Source organism: Rhinolophus hipposideros (genome assembly GCF_964194185.1).
Source record: "Rhinolophus hipposideros genome assembly, chromosome: 16".
NCBI lineage: Eukaryota > Metazoa > Chordata > Mammalia > Chiroptera > Rhinolophidae > Rhinolophus > Rhinolophus hipposideros.
In genome coordinates this window covers 42,210,274-42,232,125 of record NC_138062.1, presented here as the reverse complement: position 1 = coordinate 42,232,125, position 21,852 = coordinate 42,210,274, and the positions used below count along the sequence as shown (strand labels likewise).

At 33.3% G+C, this 21,852-nt stretch overlaps 1 protein-coding gene across 1 annotated transcript in view; it reads left to right on the top strand.

Annotated features, from left to right (window-relative positions):
* Positions 1–21,852, top strand: part of ADAM7 (ADAM metallopeptidase domain 7) — a gene marked incomplete at both ends in the record, with an annotated part of 57,635 nt that overhangs the window by 11,361 nt on the left and 24,422 nt on the right. Inside the window, 8 exons of the mRNA XM_081077379.1 lie at positions 2,052–2,128; positions 4,699–4,777; positions 6,135–6,211; positions 7,222–7,414; positions 8,714–8,767; positions 13,117–13,188; positions 16,977–17,146; positions 20,602–20,686. Coding sequence (XP_080933505.1) covers positions 2,052–2,128; positions 4,699–4,777; positions 6,135–6,211; positions 7,222–7,414; positions 8,714–8,767; positions 13,117–13,188; positions 16,977–17,146; positions 20,602–20,686 — 807 coding nt within the window. The remainder of the gene's footprint in view (positions 1–2,051; positions 2,129–4,698; positions 4,778–6,134; positions 6,212–7,221; positions 7,415–8,713; positions 8,768–13,116; positions 13,189–16,976; positions 17,147–20,601; positions 20,687–21,852) is intronic.

The following is a 21,852-nucleotide window of genomic DNA, read 5'->3' as shown; positions in this document are numbered from 1 at the left end:
ATTAAAAATTTTATTTAAGACAATATGACAAGATTAAAAGTAATATTATCACATTTGACCATATTAAAAATACTTTCTCAATATTAGCTAATATAAAATCCATATTCAAGCATTCAAATTTCAAAAAAGTTTCATTATGCCATCCTGTTACACACACACACACACACACACACACGTATCTACCTGTAAATGTCACCATATTTTAAAATGGGATTCAAAAAAAATAATAAAAAATATAAAAAAAATAAAATGGGATTCAACCCTTCTTATTTGATTGAGCACCGATTTTTTGCCTGACCACTGTAAATACTGTGTCTGTATAATACAGTTCAGTTTTTACGTTAAACTTGCAGTCAGAAAAGCCCTAACTAATGCACACCTCACTTTCAACAAATACAAGACTCTCCTCTCCCTCTCTCAAAGCTGCCCCCTTTCAGAAGATCCTCCTTTCAGTAGTGGCATGGTTAAACAAACCAGAAACCTGAGGTGATTCTTGACTCCTCTCTTTTGCCTCCCCATTAATCACTAAGCCTTTTAGATTCCAGCATGTAAATATCCTTTGAAATTATCTACTCTTCCTTATTCCTGCTGCCACTGTCCTGCTCAAATCACCTATATTCCATCAACAGCCTTTTAAATGCTTTTCCTGCCTACAGTCATGATTTCTGCTGATCCATCATCCATAATAAAAGTAATCTAAAATACCATACTTACTTCCTCATTTTTCTGCCTAAACCTTTTGCTTCTCTTTGCTCTTAGGATAAAGTCTAAATCCTCTTAAGTGACTTACTAGGCTGTAGATGGCTTAGCTTCTTTCTACTTTTCCATTTCTCATTTCTACTCAACTTACACTTGATTTTCCAGCAGCATTGAATTTCTCTCTGTCCCTGAAACATGACAAATTCCTTTCTACCTCAGGACTTTTGCATGTGCTGTTCTCTGTCACTGACACTTTTCAATATCCTGACATATTCACTGTATTTCTCTTATTATTATGCTTATAATACTCAATTAATTGCTTAGTTTACTTTTTTTGCCAATCTGTGGCTTCCATGTGGGTAGTGACCTCTAACTTGTCCACTATATATTTTTCATGTTATCACTGTGCCTGAAATAATAGCTACTGAATAAGTGAATGAGCAATAAACTAAAGAAATATGTAAGATATATGGCCAATAACTGTAAATCCTTAAATTATAAAGAATTCTTATGAATCATAAAGAAATAAAAGCCAGAAAAAAATGGTGAAAATATATTAAATTAGAAATTCACATACAAATAACTAAACAAAAGAAAATATAAATTCCAATTGTCATTAAAGAAAACAATTTATCACAATGTTATTTAATTATTCCAAAGACCCTTATTTATGATAATATTTAAGACAAAGAAACAAGAACCACTATAAATTTCTAAGAAAATCTAACTTTGCACTTTCATTCTTTAGGGTTATCTGGCAGTATTTATCAAAAACTTTACATTTTCCATGTTATTGACAATAAAATTCTAACTATAGTAAATACCCCAAATCAATTTTCTGATGTAGTTGTAGATTACATAAATTCACACTGTGTTTTCAGCCATAAAATACATACTATAAAAAACATTTATTAGAATAGGAAAATGGTCATGGTCATGATTTGTTTTTGTGTGGAAAGTAGGCTATAAAAGGGTATACACAAAACTGTTAAAATACTTAAACAGAAGATTTCTTTGGGGGAGGGTTGAAACTCGAAGGACATGTAGTAATTTCTATATCTCTGGATATGGGAACAATATGTATTTTTTCATTTCATTTCATCTTATTTTGCCACTAGAAAAAGAGTCCATCAAAAAAATAAAAAAATAACTTGAAAGCAAAATCTTCCATATATTAGCTCTTTTATAAATTCAGCTTTATCAGTATTTATTATTTTGCCTGAAAGGACTGCTGGGCTGCTGAGTAGATTGTGAAAGACCTGTAATTTCGCTCTCCTCCCACTCCCCTACCCACCTCCAGCACACACTAAATGAACACATATTTAAGTCACATAATGGATATTGTTTTTCAGGAAACTTATGAAGAAGAATTATTGTATGAAATAAATCTAAGTAGAAAAACCTTAACACTTCACCTCTTAAGATCAAGGTAAGTTCTATTACAATTGAAGATCTTATGAATTTATTAATCTATAGTATCGCAGTTTTTGTAAACACTGCCAGTGAAGTGAATTCCTCAAGTCATTGTTAATCTGTATATAATCTGAATTCTTACTCTTCTAATGTAAGCCCATCTCATTTGAACAGTTTACCAATTATACACACTGTTGTTCTCCAGTTCCTAAATACTCCCTTAAGCCCCACATAGTTACTTTAACAAGAGAGTTAATACATTACTGCTTTGTGAATCAGTGGAACAAAAGACAATTGAAAAACCATGGCTCTAAAAGTGATTCCTAAATTATTTAAAACAAATGTCAAGCCAAATCCTGTTGGAGAGTAAGCTAAGAACTGGGAAGAACTTGCTTCTTATAACTTACACAAGTTATCTTGTGGACGTTAAATAATTCTAATGCCCTTAAATTTCTCCATTAGCTCTCTTCACAACTGTTGTTGACATTGTTGTTTCATTTCCTTTATTTTCCTTTGGGGCATTTCTATGCACAATAGCTCTGCCTCTCTGCCCCAAACATTAAAATCATGAAGATTTGTCAAATGCTAAGTAAAATGGAAGGACAGCCCTATTGAAGAATTGAGACTCTGGTTTATTAGCTAAAAAAATAAGATAAAATACATAAATAATTAAAATAAGCTGACACCCCTCCTCAACTCTGCGTCCCCCACTGGACAAATGTACAAAAATATAATAAACCTAATAGCATAACTAGGTTGATAATTTATTTAGACTCTACATATTCTGACATTCTCAGGACTGAAGGAAGCTAACATTTACTGAGCAAGTTCCATGTGCCTTTCCTCAAACTTTTCTCTTGACACCTACAACATCCATATAAAGCTGATACTGTTTTATTCCCATTTTACTAAGGAAAAATCCTAAATTTACTGAAATAACAACTTGTCCAGGGTCACAATGCAAGTGACGATGCTGATACACTAACTCAGATCTGGCTCCTCTGAAATTACCCCATGTTGCCGATGCCTTAAGAAGACAATCTTATTATATAATTTAATCCTGCTACTCAGCCTAGAGTGGTATATTATAGAATTGAAGACATGTGAAGCAGTTTAATCTGATGTCCGTATCTCTGATGAACAATATTACTCCTGTTCCCTCAGCTACACAAAGTAAATAAACTTAGTGCACACCACAGAGACTCCCAAATCTGTGAATATATTGTTTATTCAGAAAGTTTCATATGATATGATAACAAACAGAAACTTGATTTTATTAATTTAGCCTTTTTATTTCTCCATCACCACATTTTTTTCCATATTTTCCCTATGAGTTTTATTTGACTTGGTTTTTACCATACTTGTTTTATACGATTTTATATATTTTATATATAGCTATGTAATACTTGTTTTATAAGCTGATATTGAGAAACGGAGGTCAACCTTCATAGGCCAACCATGCTGAATCAGATTGTTTATTCATCCAGTGGAAACACTGATTGCGTTAACTTAGTTTTCGTGATAATATAGTCATGAACAGGTGGTTGTATGTATGTGTGAGGCAAATAAAACATTAATTTATAATATACTATACTATACAACCAAGTACCTTACTGAAAATTTTATATATCCTATTTCAAAATAACTACAAAAATGGTTGATTGTATTCTACTTAATTTATTGTATCTTTTAATTTTACCAACAGTTTATTATAAAGAAATGTTTAAACATAGAGCAAAGTTGAAAGATTTTATAGTGAACATTCAGATACTGATTAATATATACATATACCTATAACCCTATTAAAATAATATACATATACACATATACCCATTAAAATTTTAGTATGCTTATTTTATATTTCTTTGTTTATCCATCCATCCATCCATCCATCCAACCATCCTCCATTATTTTTATGCATATCAAATTATATTGCAGGCATCAATATACTGCTCCTTAAATACTTCAACAATCATCATTAGAGTGTAACATTTGTTTACAGTTATTTCTTTTGATGTGAAATGTTCATACATTTAAATGCACAAACCTGAAGTATATATTCATTGAGTTTTGACAAATGCACATATCCGTGTTACCCAAGTTCCTATATAAATGAACTATAAAAGTATCTGAAATGGTCTTTATTTTTCCTTCATTCTTGAAGGCTATTTTTTGCTGGATATAAAATGGGTTGACAGAAATTTCAGTTCTTTTGGTAAAAAATGCTGACATTATTCTCCTCTCCTCTGGCTTTTATAGTCTCTAATGAGACTTTTTTGCATTAATTTTGAATCTTAAGTAAGGCTGAAGACTTTTTCTCAGATAGTATTTTCTCTAGGTTCTTCTCAAGGTGCTGCCTCACTAAAACTGCCAGAATCTTTTTCTGTTTCTTCTATAGTCTTTATCAAACTGTGAAATCTAGATAGAAAGGATTTTTGTGTGAGGGGATTGATTTTGCTTATCTATTTTTAACATAAGAGGACCTCACTGAGATTTGAAAGCAGGCTGGAGGCTTCTCTGTTACATAATTGGTTTTATCGATTGACTTTTTAGATTATCTCACTAACTTTCTGTCCTTTTTTTCAGGGAGTTTCTAGGCTCTAATTACAGTGAAATGTACTACTCCACAAAAGGAGAGGAGATCACCAGACATCCTCAGATCAGGGTATCTTATGGAAACTTCCTATGTCCCCTCTCTGAAATTATTATTTCCTTGTGTGATTTTTTAAACCCATTCTAACTTTACAAGCAGCATCAGAAAATGTTACATCAGAAATGAATCCCACATTGACTACTGTCATGGAATGATGCTAAGATAGAAAATATGACTGTCTGATCTCTAAAACAGGGTGATCATTGCCTAACAAGCAAATCAATGACTGCTAATGTATTTTTCTTCATTAAACTGACTTCAATGTACCCCAAATGGTGCTAAGTCTGGAGGAAGGCTAAAAGCAGGACACCAAAGATGTATAGGGTATCCTGATGGGATTGTATCAAGTTAAATGGATAAAACCCACAGACATGAAACAGTATTAAAACCTGCACCTAACTGACCTTTAAATGAGTCAGATCCCCTTACCCAGCTCTTCTGATACACCAATACTGAAGTCTTGCCTTCATTCTCCAAATGAATCGGTGTTCATTTATCATTAATATTATTCCAGTGTTACAGTTCTATTTTAATAACTTTATCCCTCTTTCTAAAACATGCCCTCTGCAGCCTTCTAATCAATGATGACATTATTCTCTCTTACCAAAGGTATCCAATTTAAAACCTATTTCCTCTATTTATGACAGCTGTCAACTATGAAATGCAAGTCATCATGCAATTTTTAAAAAATAGGACAGGAAGAAACCTGATTAATATTCCTTCATTCAGGGAGTGGTTATTGGTCTATGAGGGTCTGAGGTCCCTGGAAAACCATGGAAGGATCACATATAGGTGGGAATTGAACAGAAGGAAATGATAGAAAGAGTAATTACCTGATAGAATCATCATAAGAAGAGCACCAAGAAGGGAATGATAAAGATAACAACTTAATTGAGGCAGAGAAGCAGGAGAGAAAAGCATGAGGGGACATAGTTGGAGATTAAACCTAATTTTAGCAATTATCAAGAACTTTGGCTTGATTTTATAGGCACTGAACTGGGGGAAAATTATTATAACACAGGAGGGGTAGTTTGGTAGAAATTTTAGGATGGATTAAAGTAGTAATAATTTTAAGGAAAAAAAATCATATTTCTGAGGCTGGTGTCATCAATTAATAAAGTACCAAATCTGAGAGAGAGAAATCCATACATTATTTTACAGAAAGTAATCATACAATCAAAATAAAAGAATTCTGAAGTAGTTTCAAAATTTTCCAAATGATAGGATGCAATTATTGAAACACGAATGAATATGAGTGTAATTTGTGAGCATGAAATACTGATATATTGTGAACACAAACTATGTAGATATTTTATTTATATAACAATAATATATGTACTTATATCAATAGCCTCTTCATCTATTTTAGGATCACTGTTTTTACCAAGGATCCATCATACATGAATTTGATTCTGCTGCCAGTATCAGCACATGTAATGGTTTGAGGTAATGCACAGTATCTTCCTATTTTCTGTGTGAGTTTTCCTATGGATTTTCAAAGAAATCCATTTCTCATCTTTCTTCTTAACAATCCTGGTAAATAAAAAAAAAATAATGGGAGAAAGCTACTGTATATTTTCAGCATGAGTATTCACTCCAGCCCACTGTTTATATCCACTTTTGACAAGTAGATGTCTAATGCCCAGTGCTAAGCAAGACAAGTTTTCAGTATAAGATCAAGGGATTTAGAATCGGAAGACTACTGGAAATCATGTAGCCTGTCCTATCCACTCATGTAGCTCAAGATACTGAAATCAGAGACTTGCTTGTGAACATGCAATTTGCGAACGGTTGTCCAAACCAGGCCTCCTGGTTCCTAGTCCTGTGAATTTCAACCACACGACAACACTTCACAGTGTTTCCAGTCTCTAAAAAGTAAAACACCAAAAGTAAAGCCTGTACAAGTTCTCTATAGATCTTGGGCTCAAGGACAAAGGAGGAAGATGTGGGGATGCAATGGGTAGAAGAATAAGAAATTTCTGTCTTTGTTAATGAAGACTTGACTGGAGTGGTTCCCAGTGTTTTCAAGTATGAAAACTCCTTCAATGACAAAATTACCACATATTTGTACTTTCATATATTTACTCTACAATTAATGCCTCAGAGGGACACAAACATTCAAAACATTTTTGCAAGAACTCTGAGACTTGCCCAAAGTCCACAACCCCAGGTAGGAATCACTGCTCTTAGCTGTATTTCAAAATAGAGATTGGGCTGTCAAACTTCTGAAAAGCCAGACGAGCTGACTCTTACAAAAATTTATTAATTCAATTAAAGACCACATGTCATCTCATTTCTTTATCACTCAGAACACTTGTCTACATGCTCATGAGGCTTTGACCTTATAGTTTCCCTTTCTTAAAAGGCAAAGTCAGTAAAAATGGACTAGAGTAATATTGTGTAGTAATGTAGGAGTAAAAAGTCTTAAATATACATTGTGTTCTCAATTTCCACAGGGGGTTTTTCAGGGTACATGACCAAAGGTACCTCATTGAACCAGTGAAATACTCAGATGAGGGAGAACATTTGGTGTTCAAATATAACCCGAAGGTGGAGTATGCTGCCAATTATTCTTGTACAGAGCTCAATTTTACCAGGACAACTATTCCAAACAATAACACTAAACCCATGGAAAATTCCAAAAAGGAAGTGAGTGCTTTATTTTAAAATTGTCTTTTCTTCAGCTAAAATGCCTCTTCTTTTCTTTATGACCTCAAGAGACACCTTATGAGCCCAACGAATAAAGTGTACATACTACCTTTTTCCCACTCTTCATTGTTTGAAATATGAAATGTCAAATTTTGCATTTGTTATCTATATAGAAAGTGTTACAGTTCCTACAGTAAATTTCAGTTTGTCCCATTGATTTCAAAGAAAGGGGACATCTACAACTGTACATATAGCATTAGGCCTATACGTGGTAGGGAAGAATGAAATGTACTATGTCTTGAAACATATCTTAGATACCGTCTCTCCTTGTCTTCTCTTCTATTTCAGGGGAGTTGTTGATGAAAAGCCAGGGTCTCCCCCTTTCATCGGTTCAGATGTTCTAACTGTGAAGGACAATTAAGAGTAGTAACTAGTTCAGTTTTGGCTGGGATGATTGCACAATGAGAGTCCCCTATATTTTGGGCTTTTTTCTACAACTAACTCAAATCCCTTTAAATACCCCCTAGATGTACGCCTTTAAACTCCACGAGTGTTTATCTTCTTCACATATCCATGGTCCAGACAGTGTCTGAAATATACTAGATGCCTAATGGACATTTTCCAATTGAATCACTCTATTACTAAATGATTAGTTAGTCCACATAAAAATGACTTAGTCAAATCCTTGAACAACATGCCCCTGAGTATAAATACTCAGAGACCATGCATGTACCTTCATGCACGCCACCGAGAGCTGAAAACTTAGAATTTCTTAGTATTGGTGTTTTTTAGAAGATCTATAATTAGCAACTTCTATACATGTTTCCTTGGAAATGGGACTACTGCAACATATAAGATGTGGAGAGAGGGGGCAGGAGTAAAAGGAAAAAGGTCTCATTAGCCAGTCCTATGTTTTAGCTCTGACCTATAGACGGGTGCTTTTTACATGAGCTTCCTTAGCAAGCATTTACTGAGTAAAAAAAAAAAAAAAAAAAAAGTTAAAAACTGGATTCATAATTCTTTATTTGTAACTCTTATTTTACCTGAAAGACTAAACAAAGAAAGAAAGGGTAATCAAGCAGGGAATGTCATTTCAGGTTTATTACAATTTGGTGTACAGGTTCTCATGTTTCAATAATATAATGGGTTTTACTGAGATAAATTCCTAGAATTATTAGATATACTTCTATACCTTGTTTTCCTGTATTGATAATATTAACATTTCTTACATTAAAAAAATTAACGTAAAAAGTTAAGAAATATTAACCATACTTCATTACATTTTTCATAAATATCCAGATCCCGCATAAAGAAAAGTATGTCGAACTGTTCATTGTTGCTGATGATGCGGTGGTAAGTTTTCAGATGAACATTTGCTCTATATTCATCCTTATAAAACTATAGATGTAATTCTAACAAAGACATTTTTATCAAAAGACCAAAAGTATTTTAATCAGAAGTCCATTCTGGGCTCAAAGTGTTGTTTTCACCTTCCCAAGACAGACTTACGTAAGAGATGATCGAATCTTATGGTAGAATAGCAGACTGAGCCAAAATCGAACCACCCTCCCCTTTACAAACATGAAAATGTTGAACAACATATATAAAAAAAAAAGAAAATATATTCATAATCTATAGTTAAGCTCCAAAGAAAACACAGGAAATCTCCAACTACTAAAAATAAGGAAGAAAATCTCTGTTAGAGTAGTAAATGGAATTCAAAGGCTTGATGACCTATAATATACAGACTATAGTACATACTGCCCAGAGCTATGAAGGGCTGGCCCACCCCTGAAAAGAAAACTAGAAAAGTTTTGTGCACTAAAACTGCAAAGAGAAAGGAAATGGCTTGTCTGCCTGTGGCCATGGCAGGGATAATATTATACACGGGAAAAGCAAAAATCCTAAGCATTTGTCATGCACGTATGTGGGGCATGATAGTATATTTTTCTTCAGATGCAAAAATTCAAGAAAAGGTTTCAACATAAAAGCTAATTAGTAACTTGGTAAACTTCTAGGGCTCAAATCGAAAATGGCTTATAAAGACACTTTCATTATCTAAGATCAAACTAATCACATGAGGGAGAATCAACCAACATGATGAAAAGGAAAATAAGCTCTGCAAGAACTGTAATTCATTCAGTGATATTTCAGATTACACACCTAACAAAATAGTATAAAAAGATATACAATAAAGAATAACAGGGTTACAGGAAAAGTAAGTGTTTTTTAGCTCCCATCTAGCCGAAAAGTTTAGGTCAAGCAGGAAAAAAATTCAACAAAAAAAAAAAAGATTTGAACCATGTAAATATAGGTTTGATTTAATCATTTGATAAAATGTCCTGTACCCACAAAGCAACATATATCCTTTTCAAGTGCAAATAAAACGTTTTCAAAAATTAAAGTGATATTTGGCCACAAAGGAAGTAAAAAGGAAAAGGAAAAAATAGATGTTATGAATATTACTTTTTTTTTAACGACAACCAAATTGGAAGTTACAACAAAAATTTTAAAACTAAACCACTAGAAGATTATTGGTTTAGAAACTAAAAGCAAAATACATTTCTAAATATAAATTCACTAAAGAAAACACATCTGAAATTATGGAGTATTTATGACAACAAAAAAGTATAGCTATAATTAGTATTAGTAATATATAGTTTTAGTATAGATAAAATTTATTAGATGCAGGTGGCATAACAGTACTTAGGAGGACATTTGTAGCCTTAAACATTTCTATTTTAAAAAAAAGAAATTTAAAGAAGTAAGAGTCTAACTGAAAAAGTTGAAAAAAATGAAACACATAATAAATCTAAAAACCACAGAAGGAAGAAAATAATTTTGACTATGAATAAAATTAATAAAAGACACAACCAAAAATAAATAATCGAGTAGATCAATAAAACTAAATGCTAATTCTATGAAAAGACTAATGAAACAGAGAAACTTCTGATGATACTTTTGAAAAAATTTAGAAGTACAGGTAAAGTTAGAAATAAAAGGAAAGCATAATTATAAACATAGTAGAGGTTACACATCATTAAGAAGTAAATGTACAACCTTGAGCCAATACATTTATGAGCAGGAGGATATAGTATAATGTTACCAACCTGCATCAAGAAGAAATAGGAAACCCCACAAAGATTATAACAGATTTTTAAAATTAAATAAAGTAATCCACAATCTATCAACAAATAAAGATATGGCTTAGATGAGTTTAAAGACAAATTTTTGCCAAAATTTTTATAACCAATAACCCTATCTTTTACAAACTCTTTTGAAGAATAAGAGGAAAAATTATTGACACCTTTTGTAGTTGTTACCACCTTCATGTTAGTTACCTACTGCTGAGTAACAAACTACCTAAAACTTAGTGTGGGTCATTTTTGCAGCTGCAGTAATCTGGTGGGTCCACTGAGCTGGCGGCTGTAAAATGGCCTTTGTCACTGTTTGGTACGTAGCATTGGGTTTCACAGGCCACAAGTCCCCAGTAGGCTAGGCTGTACTTCTCACATCATAGCCAGGCATCAAAACATCAAAACTCTAAGCAAATAAGAAATGAAAGAAAATAAAGAACATTCACCAAAATCTTATCCTGTGTAAACATTAAACTTAACGATGAAATGTTGGAGATTTGTCCTCCAAAATAGGGAATGAGATACATTTGTTCATTGTCAATAGATTTTGTTCAACATAGTTACTGAAATTCCTAGCCAATGTAATAAGAGAAAATAAATAAGATTTATGTTAATTGTAAAGAAAGATACAGCACTGTTGCACATTAAAAAAAATAACGGCAAAAACTACAATTAACCTATCCATTTAAAAAAAATTAGTAAGTTCTAGGCATTAACCAAATGATAGACTTACATGAGCATATTGGGGAGAACATGTTAACTAACTTTAAAAAGAATGCTAAGATAATCTTTGTTCTTAATAATAATTTATCAATAAAGACTAAGAACAATTTATGAAATTTAATATTTTACCCCAGATACCAGGTGTAGGTTTGCTTGGTATGATTTTAAGTGCATTTAACTGGTCTTTACATGCATAGCTCTCACCCATGCTGACTCAATATTGTCTTAAAATATTTCAGGGCTTCTTTGTTTAGAGAAGTTCCTATGGTAAATTATCCATTTTAATTCGTAAATAGTTAACGACCATCTACTATACTAGGTTCTGAGTATTAAATATATACTTAACATATATATGTATCTATGTGTGTGTGTATATATATATGTATATATATATATATATATATATATATACATATATATATATATACACATTGAAGGCAATGTGATGTGTTTTAAGCAGCTAAGTACAGTGAGGCTGTGGGTGTGTCCACCCAGAGCTAGCAAATTGAAAGAGAAAGGAGAACACAAATGTCTGATTCCTGGGGAACACTAACTATTTAATAAAGGTTTGAAAATAAGAGTGCAAAGTCCCCATCCCCATCCTTCTCCCTTACCTGCATGGATAGGAATCAATGACTGATAAAGTACCCTATTCCTGTGGTCCCTAAGATAGCCTCGGAATCTCTCTCAACTGTGTGTTTTTGACAAACCCTCCCAATTCATCAACAGTGTTCTTGGTGTGAAAACATATTTGCCATCTAGAATTTAAAGGATGGTAGAAAAGGGAAACCTGTGCACAATGAAACACTGGCAGTGTGTAGGATAATAGAAACCAAGATGAAAAGAAATTTCTTGAAAGAGAAAATGGTCAATGTTAAATGTGGACCAGACAATCAGGAAGATGAAGAAAAATTATTCAAAGGTTTTGATAATTAAGAGGACATTTACAGACCTATCAAGAATAGATTCAGTGGAATAGCTGTAGTAAAACCAATGAATAATGGGTGGAGGAGCAGGTGGAAGATGAGAAATGAAGAGATTCTAATCTTATGTCTTTGAGGTATGCAGATATTTGGGAGAACAGAAGAGCAACAAAATGGTAATTAAAGAATATTTGCAGAATTCCAAAAAGGCATATTTCTTTTTATTTTTATTATGTAAGAAGCTTGATGGTTTGTATGTATCCTTCGAGATACCTTATGTTATTATTACGTATATTTTATGAGGTCTAACTTGATAATGCTGAGAACAAGGTCCTGATGTCACAATAGAAAATTATTCGTTAGAAGAGAACAAAAGTCAAAAGAGGCAGGAGCAGGAAAATTGGTGTTGCCTTCTTATCTCAGCCTTTTTCTGCAGAGAAGGTCCAGCCACACTTTGTGCCCCTCTCCTCATGTCTCTGGTTCCAGGGTGACCCTTGATTATATGTTCCTTAGTTTGTAACCATCATGGACACCTGAGGGCAATAAAGTGGCTGTTTTCTTGCAATATAATGGTTGCTATGGAACTTTAATAAGTTTTGTTTCATCAGCATGATAAACATGAACTCTAAAGAAAACTTATTAGTTTAATAAACCAATGTAATATAATTTAATGTGAAAAAGGGACAATATTATAAAGAGAAATTTTAAATAGAGCTAAGTTGAATCATGTCTTTAGAAAGTACTGTATCTAGTTATTTTATATAAAAAATGTATTTATACATAAGTTGCCCAGAGTTTTAGTTCACTGGAAAGAATGCCAATGAATTTTTTTCTTTGAAATATCTTGGTGAAGTATTTTGTTGAGTTTGTATACAACTCCTGTTATTAATGAATGTTGATCTGATGTTTATATTTCTAGTATCGTAGGAATAATTATCCTCACAGTAAATTGAGGAACCGAATTTGGGGAATGGTCAATTTTGTCAACATGGTAAGATTTTATACACTTTGAATGAAGCTAAAAAAAAATGGAAAGAAAGATTTAGGATATATTTCTGCTGAATTTTTATGGTAGTTCTGATACTGAGGCAGCCCAAAACACAAAAATTCACCAGTAGACTGCAAAATTTTATTGAAAAATTCACAGCAACGAATGCACCACAGGTCTGAGTTTTGGGTTTCCTAAGTAAATGATACTTAATATTTAAACATTTAAATAGGTTTCAAATATTGGTCACTATTCAAAAAAATTATAAAGCAATATACAAATATTGAATACCTATTGTGCATAAATCAAATCCACTATTTTAAATTACTGTTCCAAGACCTTGCATGGCAAAAAGGCTTTCAAGCTATAATTTACACTCCATGTTTTGACACAGACATTAAGGGAAATATAAAATACACTAAATGATTCATTTGGCTAAAATAGAATTAACTATAACCTTTAAAAAAAAACAATACTTTGAATTGTACATATTTTTCTTATTCTGACTTCTTCTAAATCACCCAGATCCATTACTAGAATAAAGACGGCCTAAAGGAAGATGCTGGAATGAGTACCCCATCTATTTAATAGTGGTTCATTCACCAGTTAAAGCACATTTGATTTGTTTCTAGTTTTTTACTCTAATAAATACTATTTCTTTAAACATGTACATACAAGTGGATGTGCAAAAAGAATTTTTTTTTTGCATAAATGACTAAGAAGTGGGACTGCTGAGTTAAATTGTAACTATGCTCTGTAGCTGGTTCTCACAAATTTTATGTTTTATTTTTAATTTTCACTCAATTCAAAAATATTTCTAATATCCTTTATGACTTACTGTTTGATTCAGTGGTTATATATGTGTGTCATTTAACTTCCAATACTTGGGAATTTTTTATATATCTTTACGTTAGAATTTTGCCTACCACATCTATATTTTCCACTAGCACTTTAACATATTCATAATTATTATCTTACATTCCATGTCAGATAATTTCAACATTTGGATTGAAATGAAACTCTGAATCTAGTTTTGTCAACTCATTTCTCAAACAGTGGGCCATTTTTCCTTGCTCTGTTGTGTGTTCTTTACTGTTTTATTGGATACTAGATGTTACGTGTGGGATAGTAGAGACTGAAGAAGTTGTATTTATGTGTGGAAATGTACGTTTCTCTTGCTAGGCCATTAACATATGAAATTGAATCAATCTTGTCAGAAATTAAGCTAGTTTGGGGGTTTGCTATTGATATTGTTACCTATGGTGCACCACCAACTTCAGATTCCTGTAGTGTTACCTTATACTTGCCGTAGGTCCTGGATTGTTGGAGAGATTCTTCCTGTTTCAACCTCAATCTCAGGCCTTTATCAAGGTGCTCAAAGAAGGTCTCCCTTCACATTCTTATCTCCCCTTCACTAGTAACCTGTTCTTGTTTGTTACTCAATGATCGCTGACCTAGTTATGAGACCAGAGGGTTTACCATTATCCATTGGTCTTAGGAAAGCCCTGCCCATAGGTCTTGGGGTAGATATTTCTCAATGATCATGTTCTTCCTCCTTTAGTAGGAGACCTTAACTGGTCTGGCCTCAGGAGAGTTTCCTTTCCTACCTCTCCTCCAGGGACAGAAGATTTTTTCTTTGCCCTTCATTTAGCCACAAGAGGTCTTCACTCGAGTTCTGTGGGTGTAAAAAAAGTTGACTGAAGTTCATACTTCAGTATGACTGAAGTTCAGTATCATTCTATCCCACACTTACCCTTCAGCAATTCCTTAAAAAACGTTTGGTGGATTTTTCTTATCTGCTTGTTTGGTGCTTAGCATCTTTTTCTCATACTCTGCCACTGGGAGATGCTCCAGTACCATTTCTCTTAGAAGGAGAATGTCTTTCCTTAGATTTCAGGCTACTTGTTTGTCCTGTTACCTCAGCTCTTTTATGGTTCCAATAAAAGATATGATTTTGTAGATTCCCAGGCTTTTTCTTTTTGTTGGGGTAGAAGCAATGTTCTTTCCAACTTTGTCCATCTTAGCTAGAAGCAGAACTCCTTCCAACCTTAAATCTATGTATAGGGAAAATTAAAATCCTCCCCATGACTTTTTCTAAAAGGTAGGAACATGTGGAGTGGAATGATTATATCTCATAGTCATCTCTGTGTTCTCCTATTTCTTATATCTAGCAATTGTCTTCATATCACTACCCTAACATTGATCCAAATATAACACTCAATCTCTCCCCTTCGGTTTTCATCTCCAAAGTAAGCATAAATACGACATTGTTGCACATTGCTGAACTTTTATTAAAGATTTTCAGTTTAGATTAGCAGGTCATACCATAAATAATTTAAGGTAACATTGTCCACAAGTCTTTGACCCTCTGTAGAGCAGTCAGACAGTCTGAGGGGATTGATGGGAAGCAATCTCTGTTCTGGCCTGAATCTGTCTAACTGGGGCTGATAGCAGTTACTTCATTGAACAGTCTGTCCTTCACAATGAAACATAGCTTTATCTTATAGGATATTTTCTCATTAGAAGATAATACATTCATAGGATGACAAATATTGTTTTCATTTGCACTTGCAACCACTTTTATAACCCTAAAGCACACCCATGAATGTAGAGAGTTCAAAACGCCCAGGTGAAAAAAAACTTTCTCGTTCTATAGGCCTGATTCATAAGGTTTGTTCCAGGATAAGGTCAGGCCCAAAAGGAATGGGTATCATAGCTCCAATATGTATTTCAGATCATGATTTGACTAAAGGTCTAACTTCATGAGAGTTTAATAGAAACCTAGTTCTCATGGCTATGAAATGACCTTGTTGGGTTATGCTGACGCATGGAATTCAATATACTCATATTATGTAGGTTAAGAAACATGGAAAATTAGAACAAGGTTATTGTTATAGCAATGATGTAGTAAACTTCTTAATAACCAGTTACATTCTCTATTAATATTGTATGATTGACATCTTCATTTCTATTCTTAGCTCAGTGTCTATAGTTTATCATTCATTCTTTTTAAAACGGATAAAACACATATACTTTGTATCAAAATCCTTATAATATTTGCTTAAACTCTGTCTTCTTTTGTCCTGTCAAAAACGTTTATCAACTAGATGTTTACAAAAGCAGATGGTTAATGGGGTGATAAGACTTATGGGCTACAACTTTGTCTGCCTGCTTTGAGCAATCCCCAATAAGATTTCTTAGACAACAAAGGAATTCCCAAAATCAAAGGAATTCCCTAAATCAAACATGGAGAACAAACATGGCAGTTAAGCTATTGGTTTTCGAAAACCAATATCAACTTTCTAATCTGCCACAGAACCAACTCATGACCTAAAGTAGGGAGATGAATAGTCTCCCTACTTTATAGACTGAATAGAACAGTCATTCTATTGGGTGAAACTATTAGTAAATTCACATTTTCAGGTCAGTTATAATCTCAAAGCTTTGCTAAACTATTTATTCTAACACATCCTGAGCCCACTGCCTATAAGGCATATGATAGTTCAAGAGGAATCAGATTTTTCAGTCTAGTTTCCTTGTTGGCCATGGCAATTCACTCAGTATTCTGGGTGACTCAGCCCACATTAGTTTCAATTCAATTGTTTTGTTTGAAGATTGCACTTTTTGTTTGTGTACCTGATATGTCAAAATTATTATTGTTATTATTATTATTATCATTATTATTATTATTATTATTATTATTATTATTATTTTAATGTAAAGGAATATAGTAATGCCAAAGGATTGTTCTGCAACTTGACTTTGTGAAATATTATTTCTTTTTTGAACAGATTTATAAAACTTTGGACATTCATGTTACATTGGTTGGCCTTGAAATGTGGACAAATGGAGATAAAATAGAAGTAGATTCAAATATAGAAACTACTTTATTGCATTTTTCAGCTTGGCAAGAAACAATCCTTAAAAACAGGAGGAATTTCGATCATGTTTTGTTACTCAGGTATGTAACTGCTCTATTTTCCTGCATACATAAAGTGGGTTATTAAAAAAGAAACAGAACAAATGCACAACAACCAAAATACTTTTTAAAGCAATTGACTTTTGGATAGTACATAGGGACAAAATATTATGTCTAGCTATACAGAAAATTTCCATAGAAACTTTTTAATAACCTTTCTTTCTAATAGTGATTAATACTAGAAAGAAAAAAATCTGATATATTCATATTCCTGGGCAGAGTTGAAAATGTCTTTAGGTAAGCAAAACACTTTTAGAATCCATTTATTTTACTTATCAGCTTCCAACGTTAACTCTCTTCAGCCTTCCACATCATGCCATTGCAACTCCACCAAAGCATTCCTTTCTAGGAAAGCACCTCATTTTCTGAAAATGTTCCTGCAGCAAAGTATCTCCATCCAGTGACCAGAGCTTCAAAAGCATCTGGTCTCAAATGACAGATAACTAATCGGATCAATTAAGCCTGACACAGCTTTAATATTCCTAAGAAACGATTTGGATTTATTGAGAATACTAGGTCATTCCTAAAAGTGTATGTGGGTGGGGAGTGGAGGTGGGAAGACATTTTTTGTTATTTCTGTATTCAAAATACCTAACGCACTACACAGCCTATAGGGAAATGATAAATAATGCTGAGCTAACTTCAATCTTGGGTTTTGCATAGTCCTTGTATTGCAAGGAATATTAAATTAAATGTTAACCTTCAGTCTGAACTCAGAAATGTGACGCTTCCAAAGTCTCTAATAGTCAGAGGAGGTCAGGTCCAGCCATTTGGCATATCGATGAGAATGACCTAGACCTCAAAAGATCATTTTTTATTTTATATCTGGGGTGGCCTATAGCATATCTTTCCAGAGAAAACATGTACCCAGCTTGGATTTGGATAATCATACAAAATTATGGGATATAAAGTAAAACATCACTATAACCTTCATAGTGAGCTAGATTAGCCCCTGTACCTATTTGTTGGACACGTGTTTTATAATATATACAAATAGTTTAATAAATATATATACCAGGGGTGCCAAAAAATGTATACAAGTGGACACTTTGGTCAACATTGCTCAAGCAGTAGTTCGCTGTAATCAGAAGTGTCTGGACACTGATGGTAACCACTCTGAGCACCTCTTGTAATTGCAGAAGTCAAACATGACTTGTATTTGTATTTTGTTATCAGTATATATTGAGTATTACAATTTGAATACAGTTTTCTTTTCTTAAAAACGTGTGTACATTTTTAAGCACCCTCTGTATAAACACAGTATAATACGTTTAATAAATAATCTAAAAATACTTAAATGGGTGTAAGTGGAATACCTTCCATGAATGTGTCTTACTCTGAGCAGTTACTTCTCTCATCAATCGTGTATCTACAAATAGGGAAATGGTATGTGTGTATAGGGGGAGGGGAGTGCTACTAAATGTCCAACTGGGCATTATATGGGGTGCCAAAAATGTATACACATGTTAAGAGATGTAATCTTAACATGTGTATACATTTTTTTGGGCACCCCTGGTCTTTGGGATTTCTTATGTGTTGAGTTTCTTGTATGCTGTCCCTTCCATATTCATATAGGTCTAGAAGTGATTTTTGGTTGTAAGTGACAATGAACAAAGTCAGAATCAGGACTGTGCTTTCTCTAATACTTTGTCTCCAGGGGTGATGTGCTCCCAAGATGTTCAGAGTCTATGAAGACAAGAATTCTGAGTTCCTTCAAGATGTATAGTCAACTAGTGACTTTGAATGTAGGGCCAGGACTATTTCAATAAAAAAGAAAGAAGCAGAGCATATGTTTTTGATCAAAAAAAGTTAAAGACTGAAAGAGGTCATCTAACCTCACAAGCTTTTTTGTGTTTGAATCCCCTCTATTACACTCCGAGTGTGGCCCACCAGCCCATGATAGCTTTCTTTAAAGTTTTCCAATTCTAAATGTTCTTCCTGAAAACATGTCAATTTTGTATCCCTTTAATATACACATCAACATCTGTCTTCTTAGGTAATCTAGGAATAGTCCTGTTTCCACATGACAGCTCTTCAATGTTTGATTATCGCTATCAAATTCTCTATGAGTTTCTATGGTTGATTAAACATTTAAAGAATTTTTCAACCACAGCTAATTAATTACAGTGTTGAGTTCATTGACTATGTTGCATTTTCTCCTCTGAACATTTTTTTAACTTTTTTTTTTTTTAATAAAAAGGTATAACTTAAGAACAGGTATATGGAAGAAATGCATAGGGCAAAGTAGGTGAGATGGCACACACAGCTACTACGCCCTGTCTGGGGCACCTCCCTCTCAGCACCTCCACAAAGATCTGTACTCAGAAAATTATACGACACTGAAGAAAGAAATGAAAGAAGACATAAATAGATGGAAACACATTCCATGTTCATGGATAGGAAGAATTAATATAGTTAAAATGTCTATACTGCCTAAGGCAGTATACATATTCAACGCAATTCCTATCAAACTACCAATGACTTTTTCACAGAAATAGAACATATAATCCTAAAATTTATATGGGACCATAAAAGACCCCAGATAGCCTCAGCAATCTTGAGAAATAAGAACAAAGTGGGAGGTATAACAATACCTGACTTCAAACTATACTACAAGGCTACAGTAATCAAAACAGCATGGTACTGGCATAAAAATAGACACATAGATCAATGGAACAGAATAGAGAGTCCAGAAGTAAATCCATACCTATATGCCCATCTAATCTACAACAATGGAAGCAAGAATGTACGATGGGGTAAAGACAGTCTGTTGAATAAGTGCTGTTGAGAAACCTGGACAGACACATGCAAGAAAATGAAGCTGGACCACCTCCTTACACCATATACAAAAATAAATTCAAAATGGCTTAAAGACTTAAATGTAAGATCAGAAACCATAGAATATCTAGAAGAAAATATAGGAAGAAACTTCATGGACATTACCCGGAGTAAGATTTTCACTGATATATCCCCTCGCGCGAGGGAAGTAAGAGAAAAAATAAACATGTGGGATTACATCAAACTAAAAAGTTTTTTTCACAGCAAAGGAAACCATCAATAAAACAAAAAGGGATCCTCTGAACATTTTTTACTTAATTTTTTTTTCCTGTGGTCTTTTATGTGGTTTTACTCAAAGCTGAGTGTAGCGCAAATAAAAGTCAAGTAAAATGGGACTCTAACATTATTTTTTTTAGTAAGTACTTCTGTACGATTTCAATTTAAGATTGCATTGGCTTTTTCAATGCCTCTAATATACCATTGGTTTAAAATAAGCTTAATATCAACTGAGGTCGTCCTCAATACCAGAACTCCAGAAAAAAGAGAAGGCATTTTCATGTGCATAGGCACTTGCTTTGTGGGGGTTTACTGCAATTCAATCTATGTGTTAATTAAACTACTACCGCAGATTGAAGAGTGTATTTTCCTCTTGTTTATAGTGGGAAGTGGCTGTACACACATGCACAAGGAACTTCTTATCCAGGGGGTATGTGCCTGCCCTTTTATTCCTCCAGTGTCATTAAGGTAGGCTGTGTTTTATTTATGTTATGTTACTTAATCAAACCGTTTGAATTAAATATCTATAATTTTCTATGTCCTGTTGAAAGGGACCATGTATGCATTCAGTCATATATTCCCACCAAAATATGTCACAGTGAAACTGTCATGTTTTCTTTATTAAATCAGAAAATAAATATTTTATAAAAGCTATAGATGAATAGTGAAGGTAAACCAGTGTTCAGAGTTTAATAGGACATCACATACACATTAACATACAGAGATTAGAAAAGCTCTTGTGCATATTAAATATAAGTGAGGATAATTGTTCTTGTGCTGGAAAGAGAATGCATAAATGCATTTAAAATATCAGATCAAGGCAGACTTACAATTCCTTTTCCAAAAGCATTAAAACCTTCAAATTGCTGATGCCCCTTGTTTATCTGATCCTTTCTCAAGTCACTAAGCTTAAATACTGTCTAAGTCATCCTACCTAAGAAATTTTTGAAAAATCACGATTTGGATTTGTTTCCTTTAGTGTCTCTGCCTAGTTGTTGGTAGTCTTGGCCCAGTCTTGTTAAGACCTTGAAATTAAAGACTACTCCTTATTTAAATGACTTCATGACCTATTTATTCTATAGTTCTTTGTATGATTATGCCTTTGCCGATGGAATTTTAGTAGCATAAACTTTGCATAGTCAATCTAATCTAATATAGGCTGCCAGCACTCCAATTATGATATCATAACCCCTCCAGGACATATTTTAAACTTCCAATGAGCAAAATGTAATTACCAAATTGGGGATATTTTACTTTTACAGTAACCTGATATGCTATCCCTTGGGAAATTAATATTTTTTCTTAATATAAAGATTAAAACATTAAATAGAGCTAAAAACGAAGGTAACAATCAACTTTGCCTTGGACTTTGCATATCTGACCTTCTGGTTTTCTTCATAACATGAAGTCCTTCCACACGAGTGCATAGCATTTTTGTGCAATGTGAGACTACACATTAAAAACGCGAGCCATGCATATTTTTGTTTTTTCCCTCTTTGAAATATCTAGTATATATAAGACAACCAATAATTCTTATTGTATTGGGTAGGACATTGTTTAATAATTTTTTGCTATTTGTAAAAATGTGTCTATATAAACCCAACAATGACTATTGTTGTGTCACAAAAAAGAAT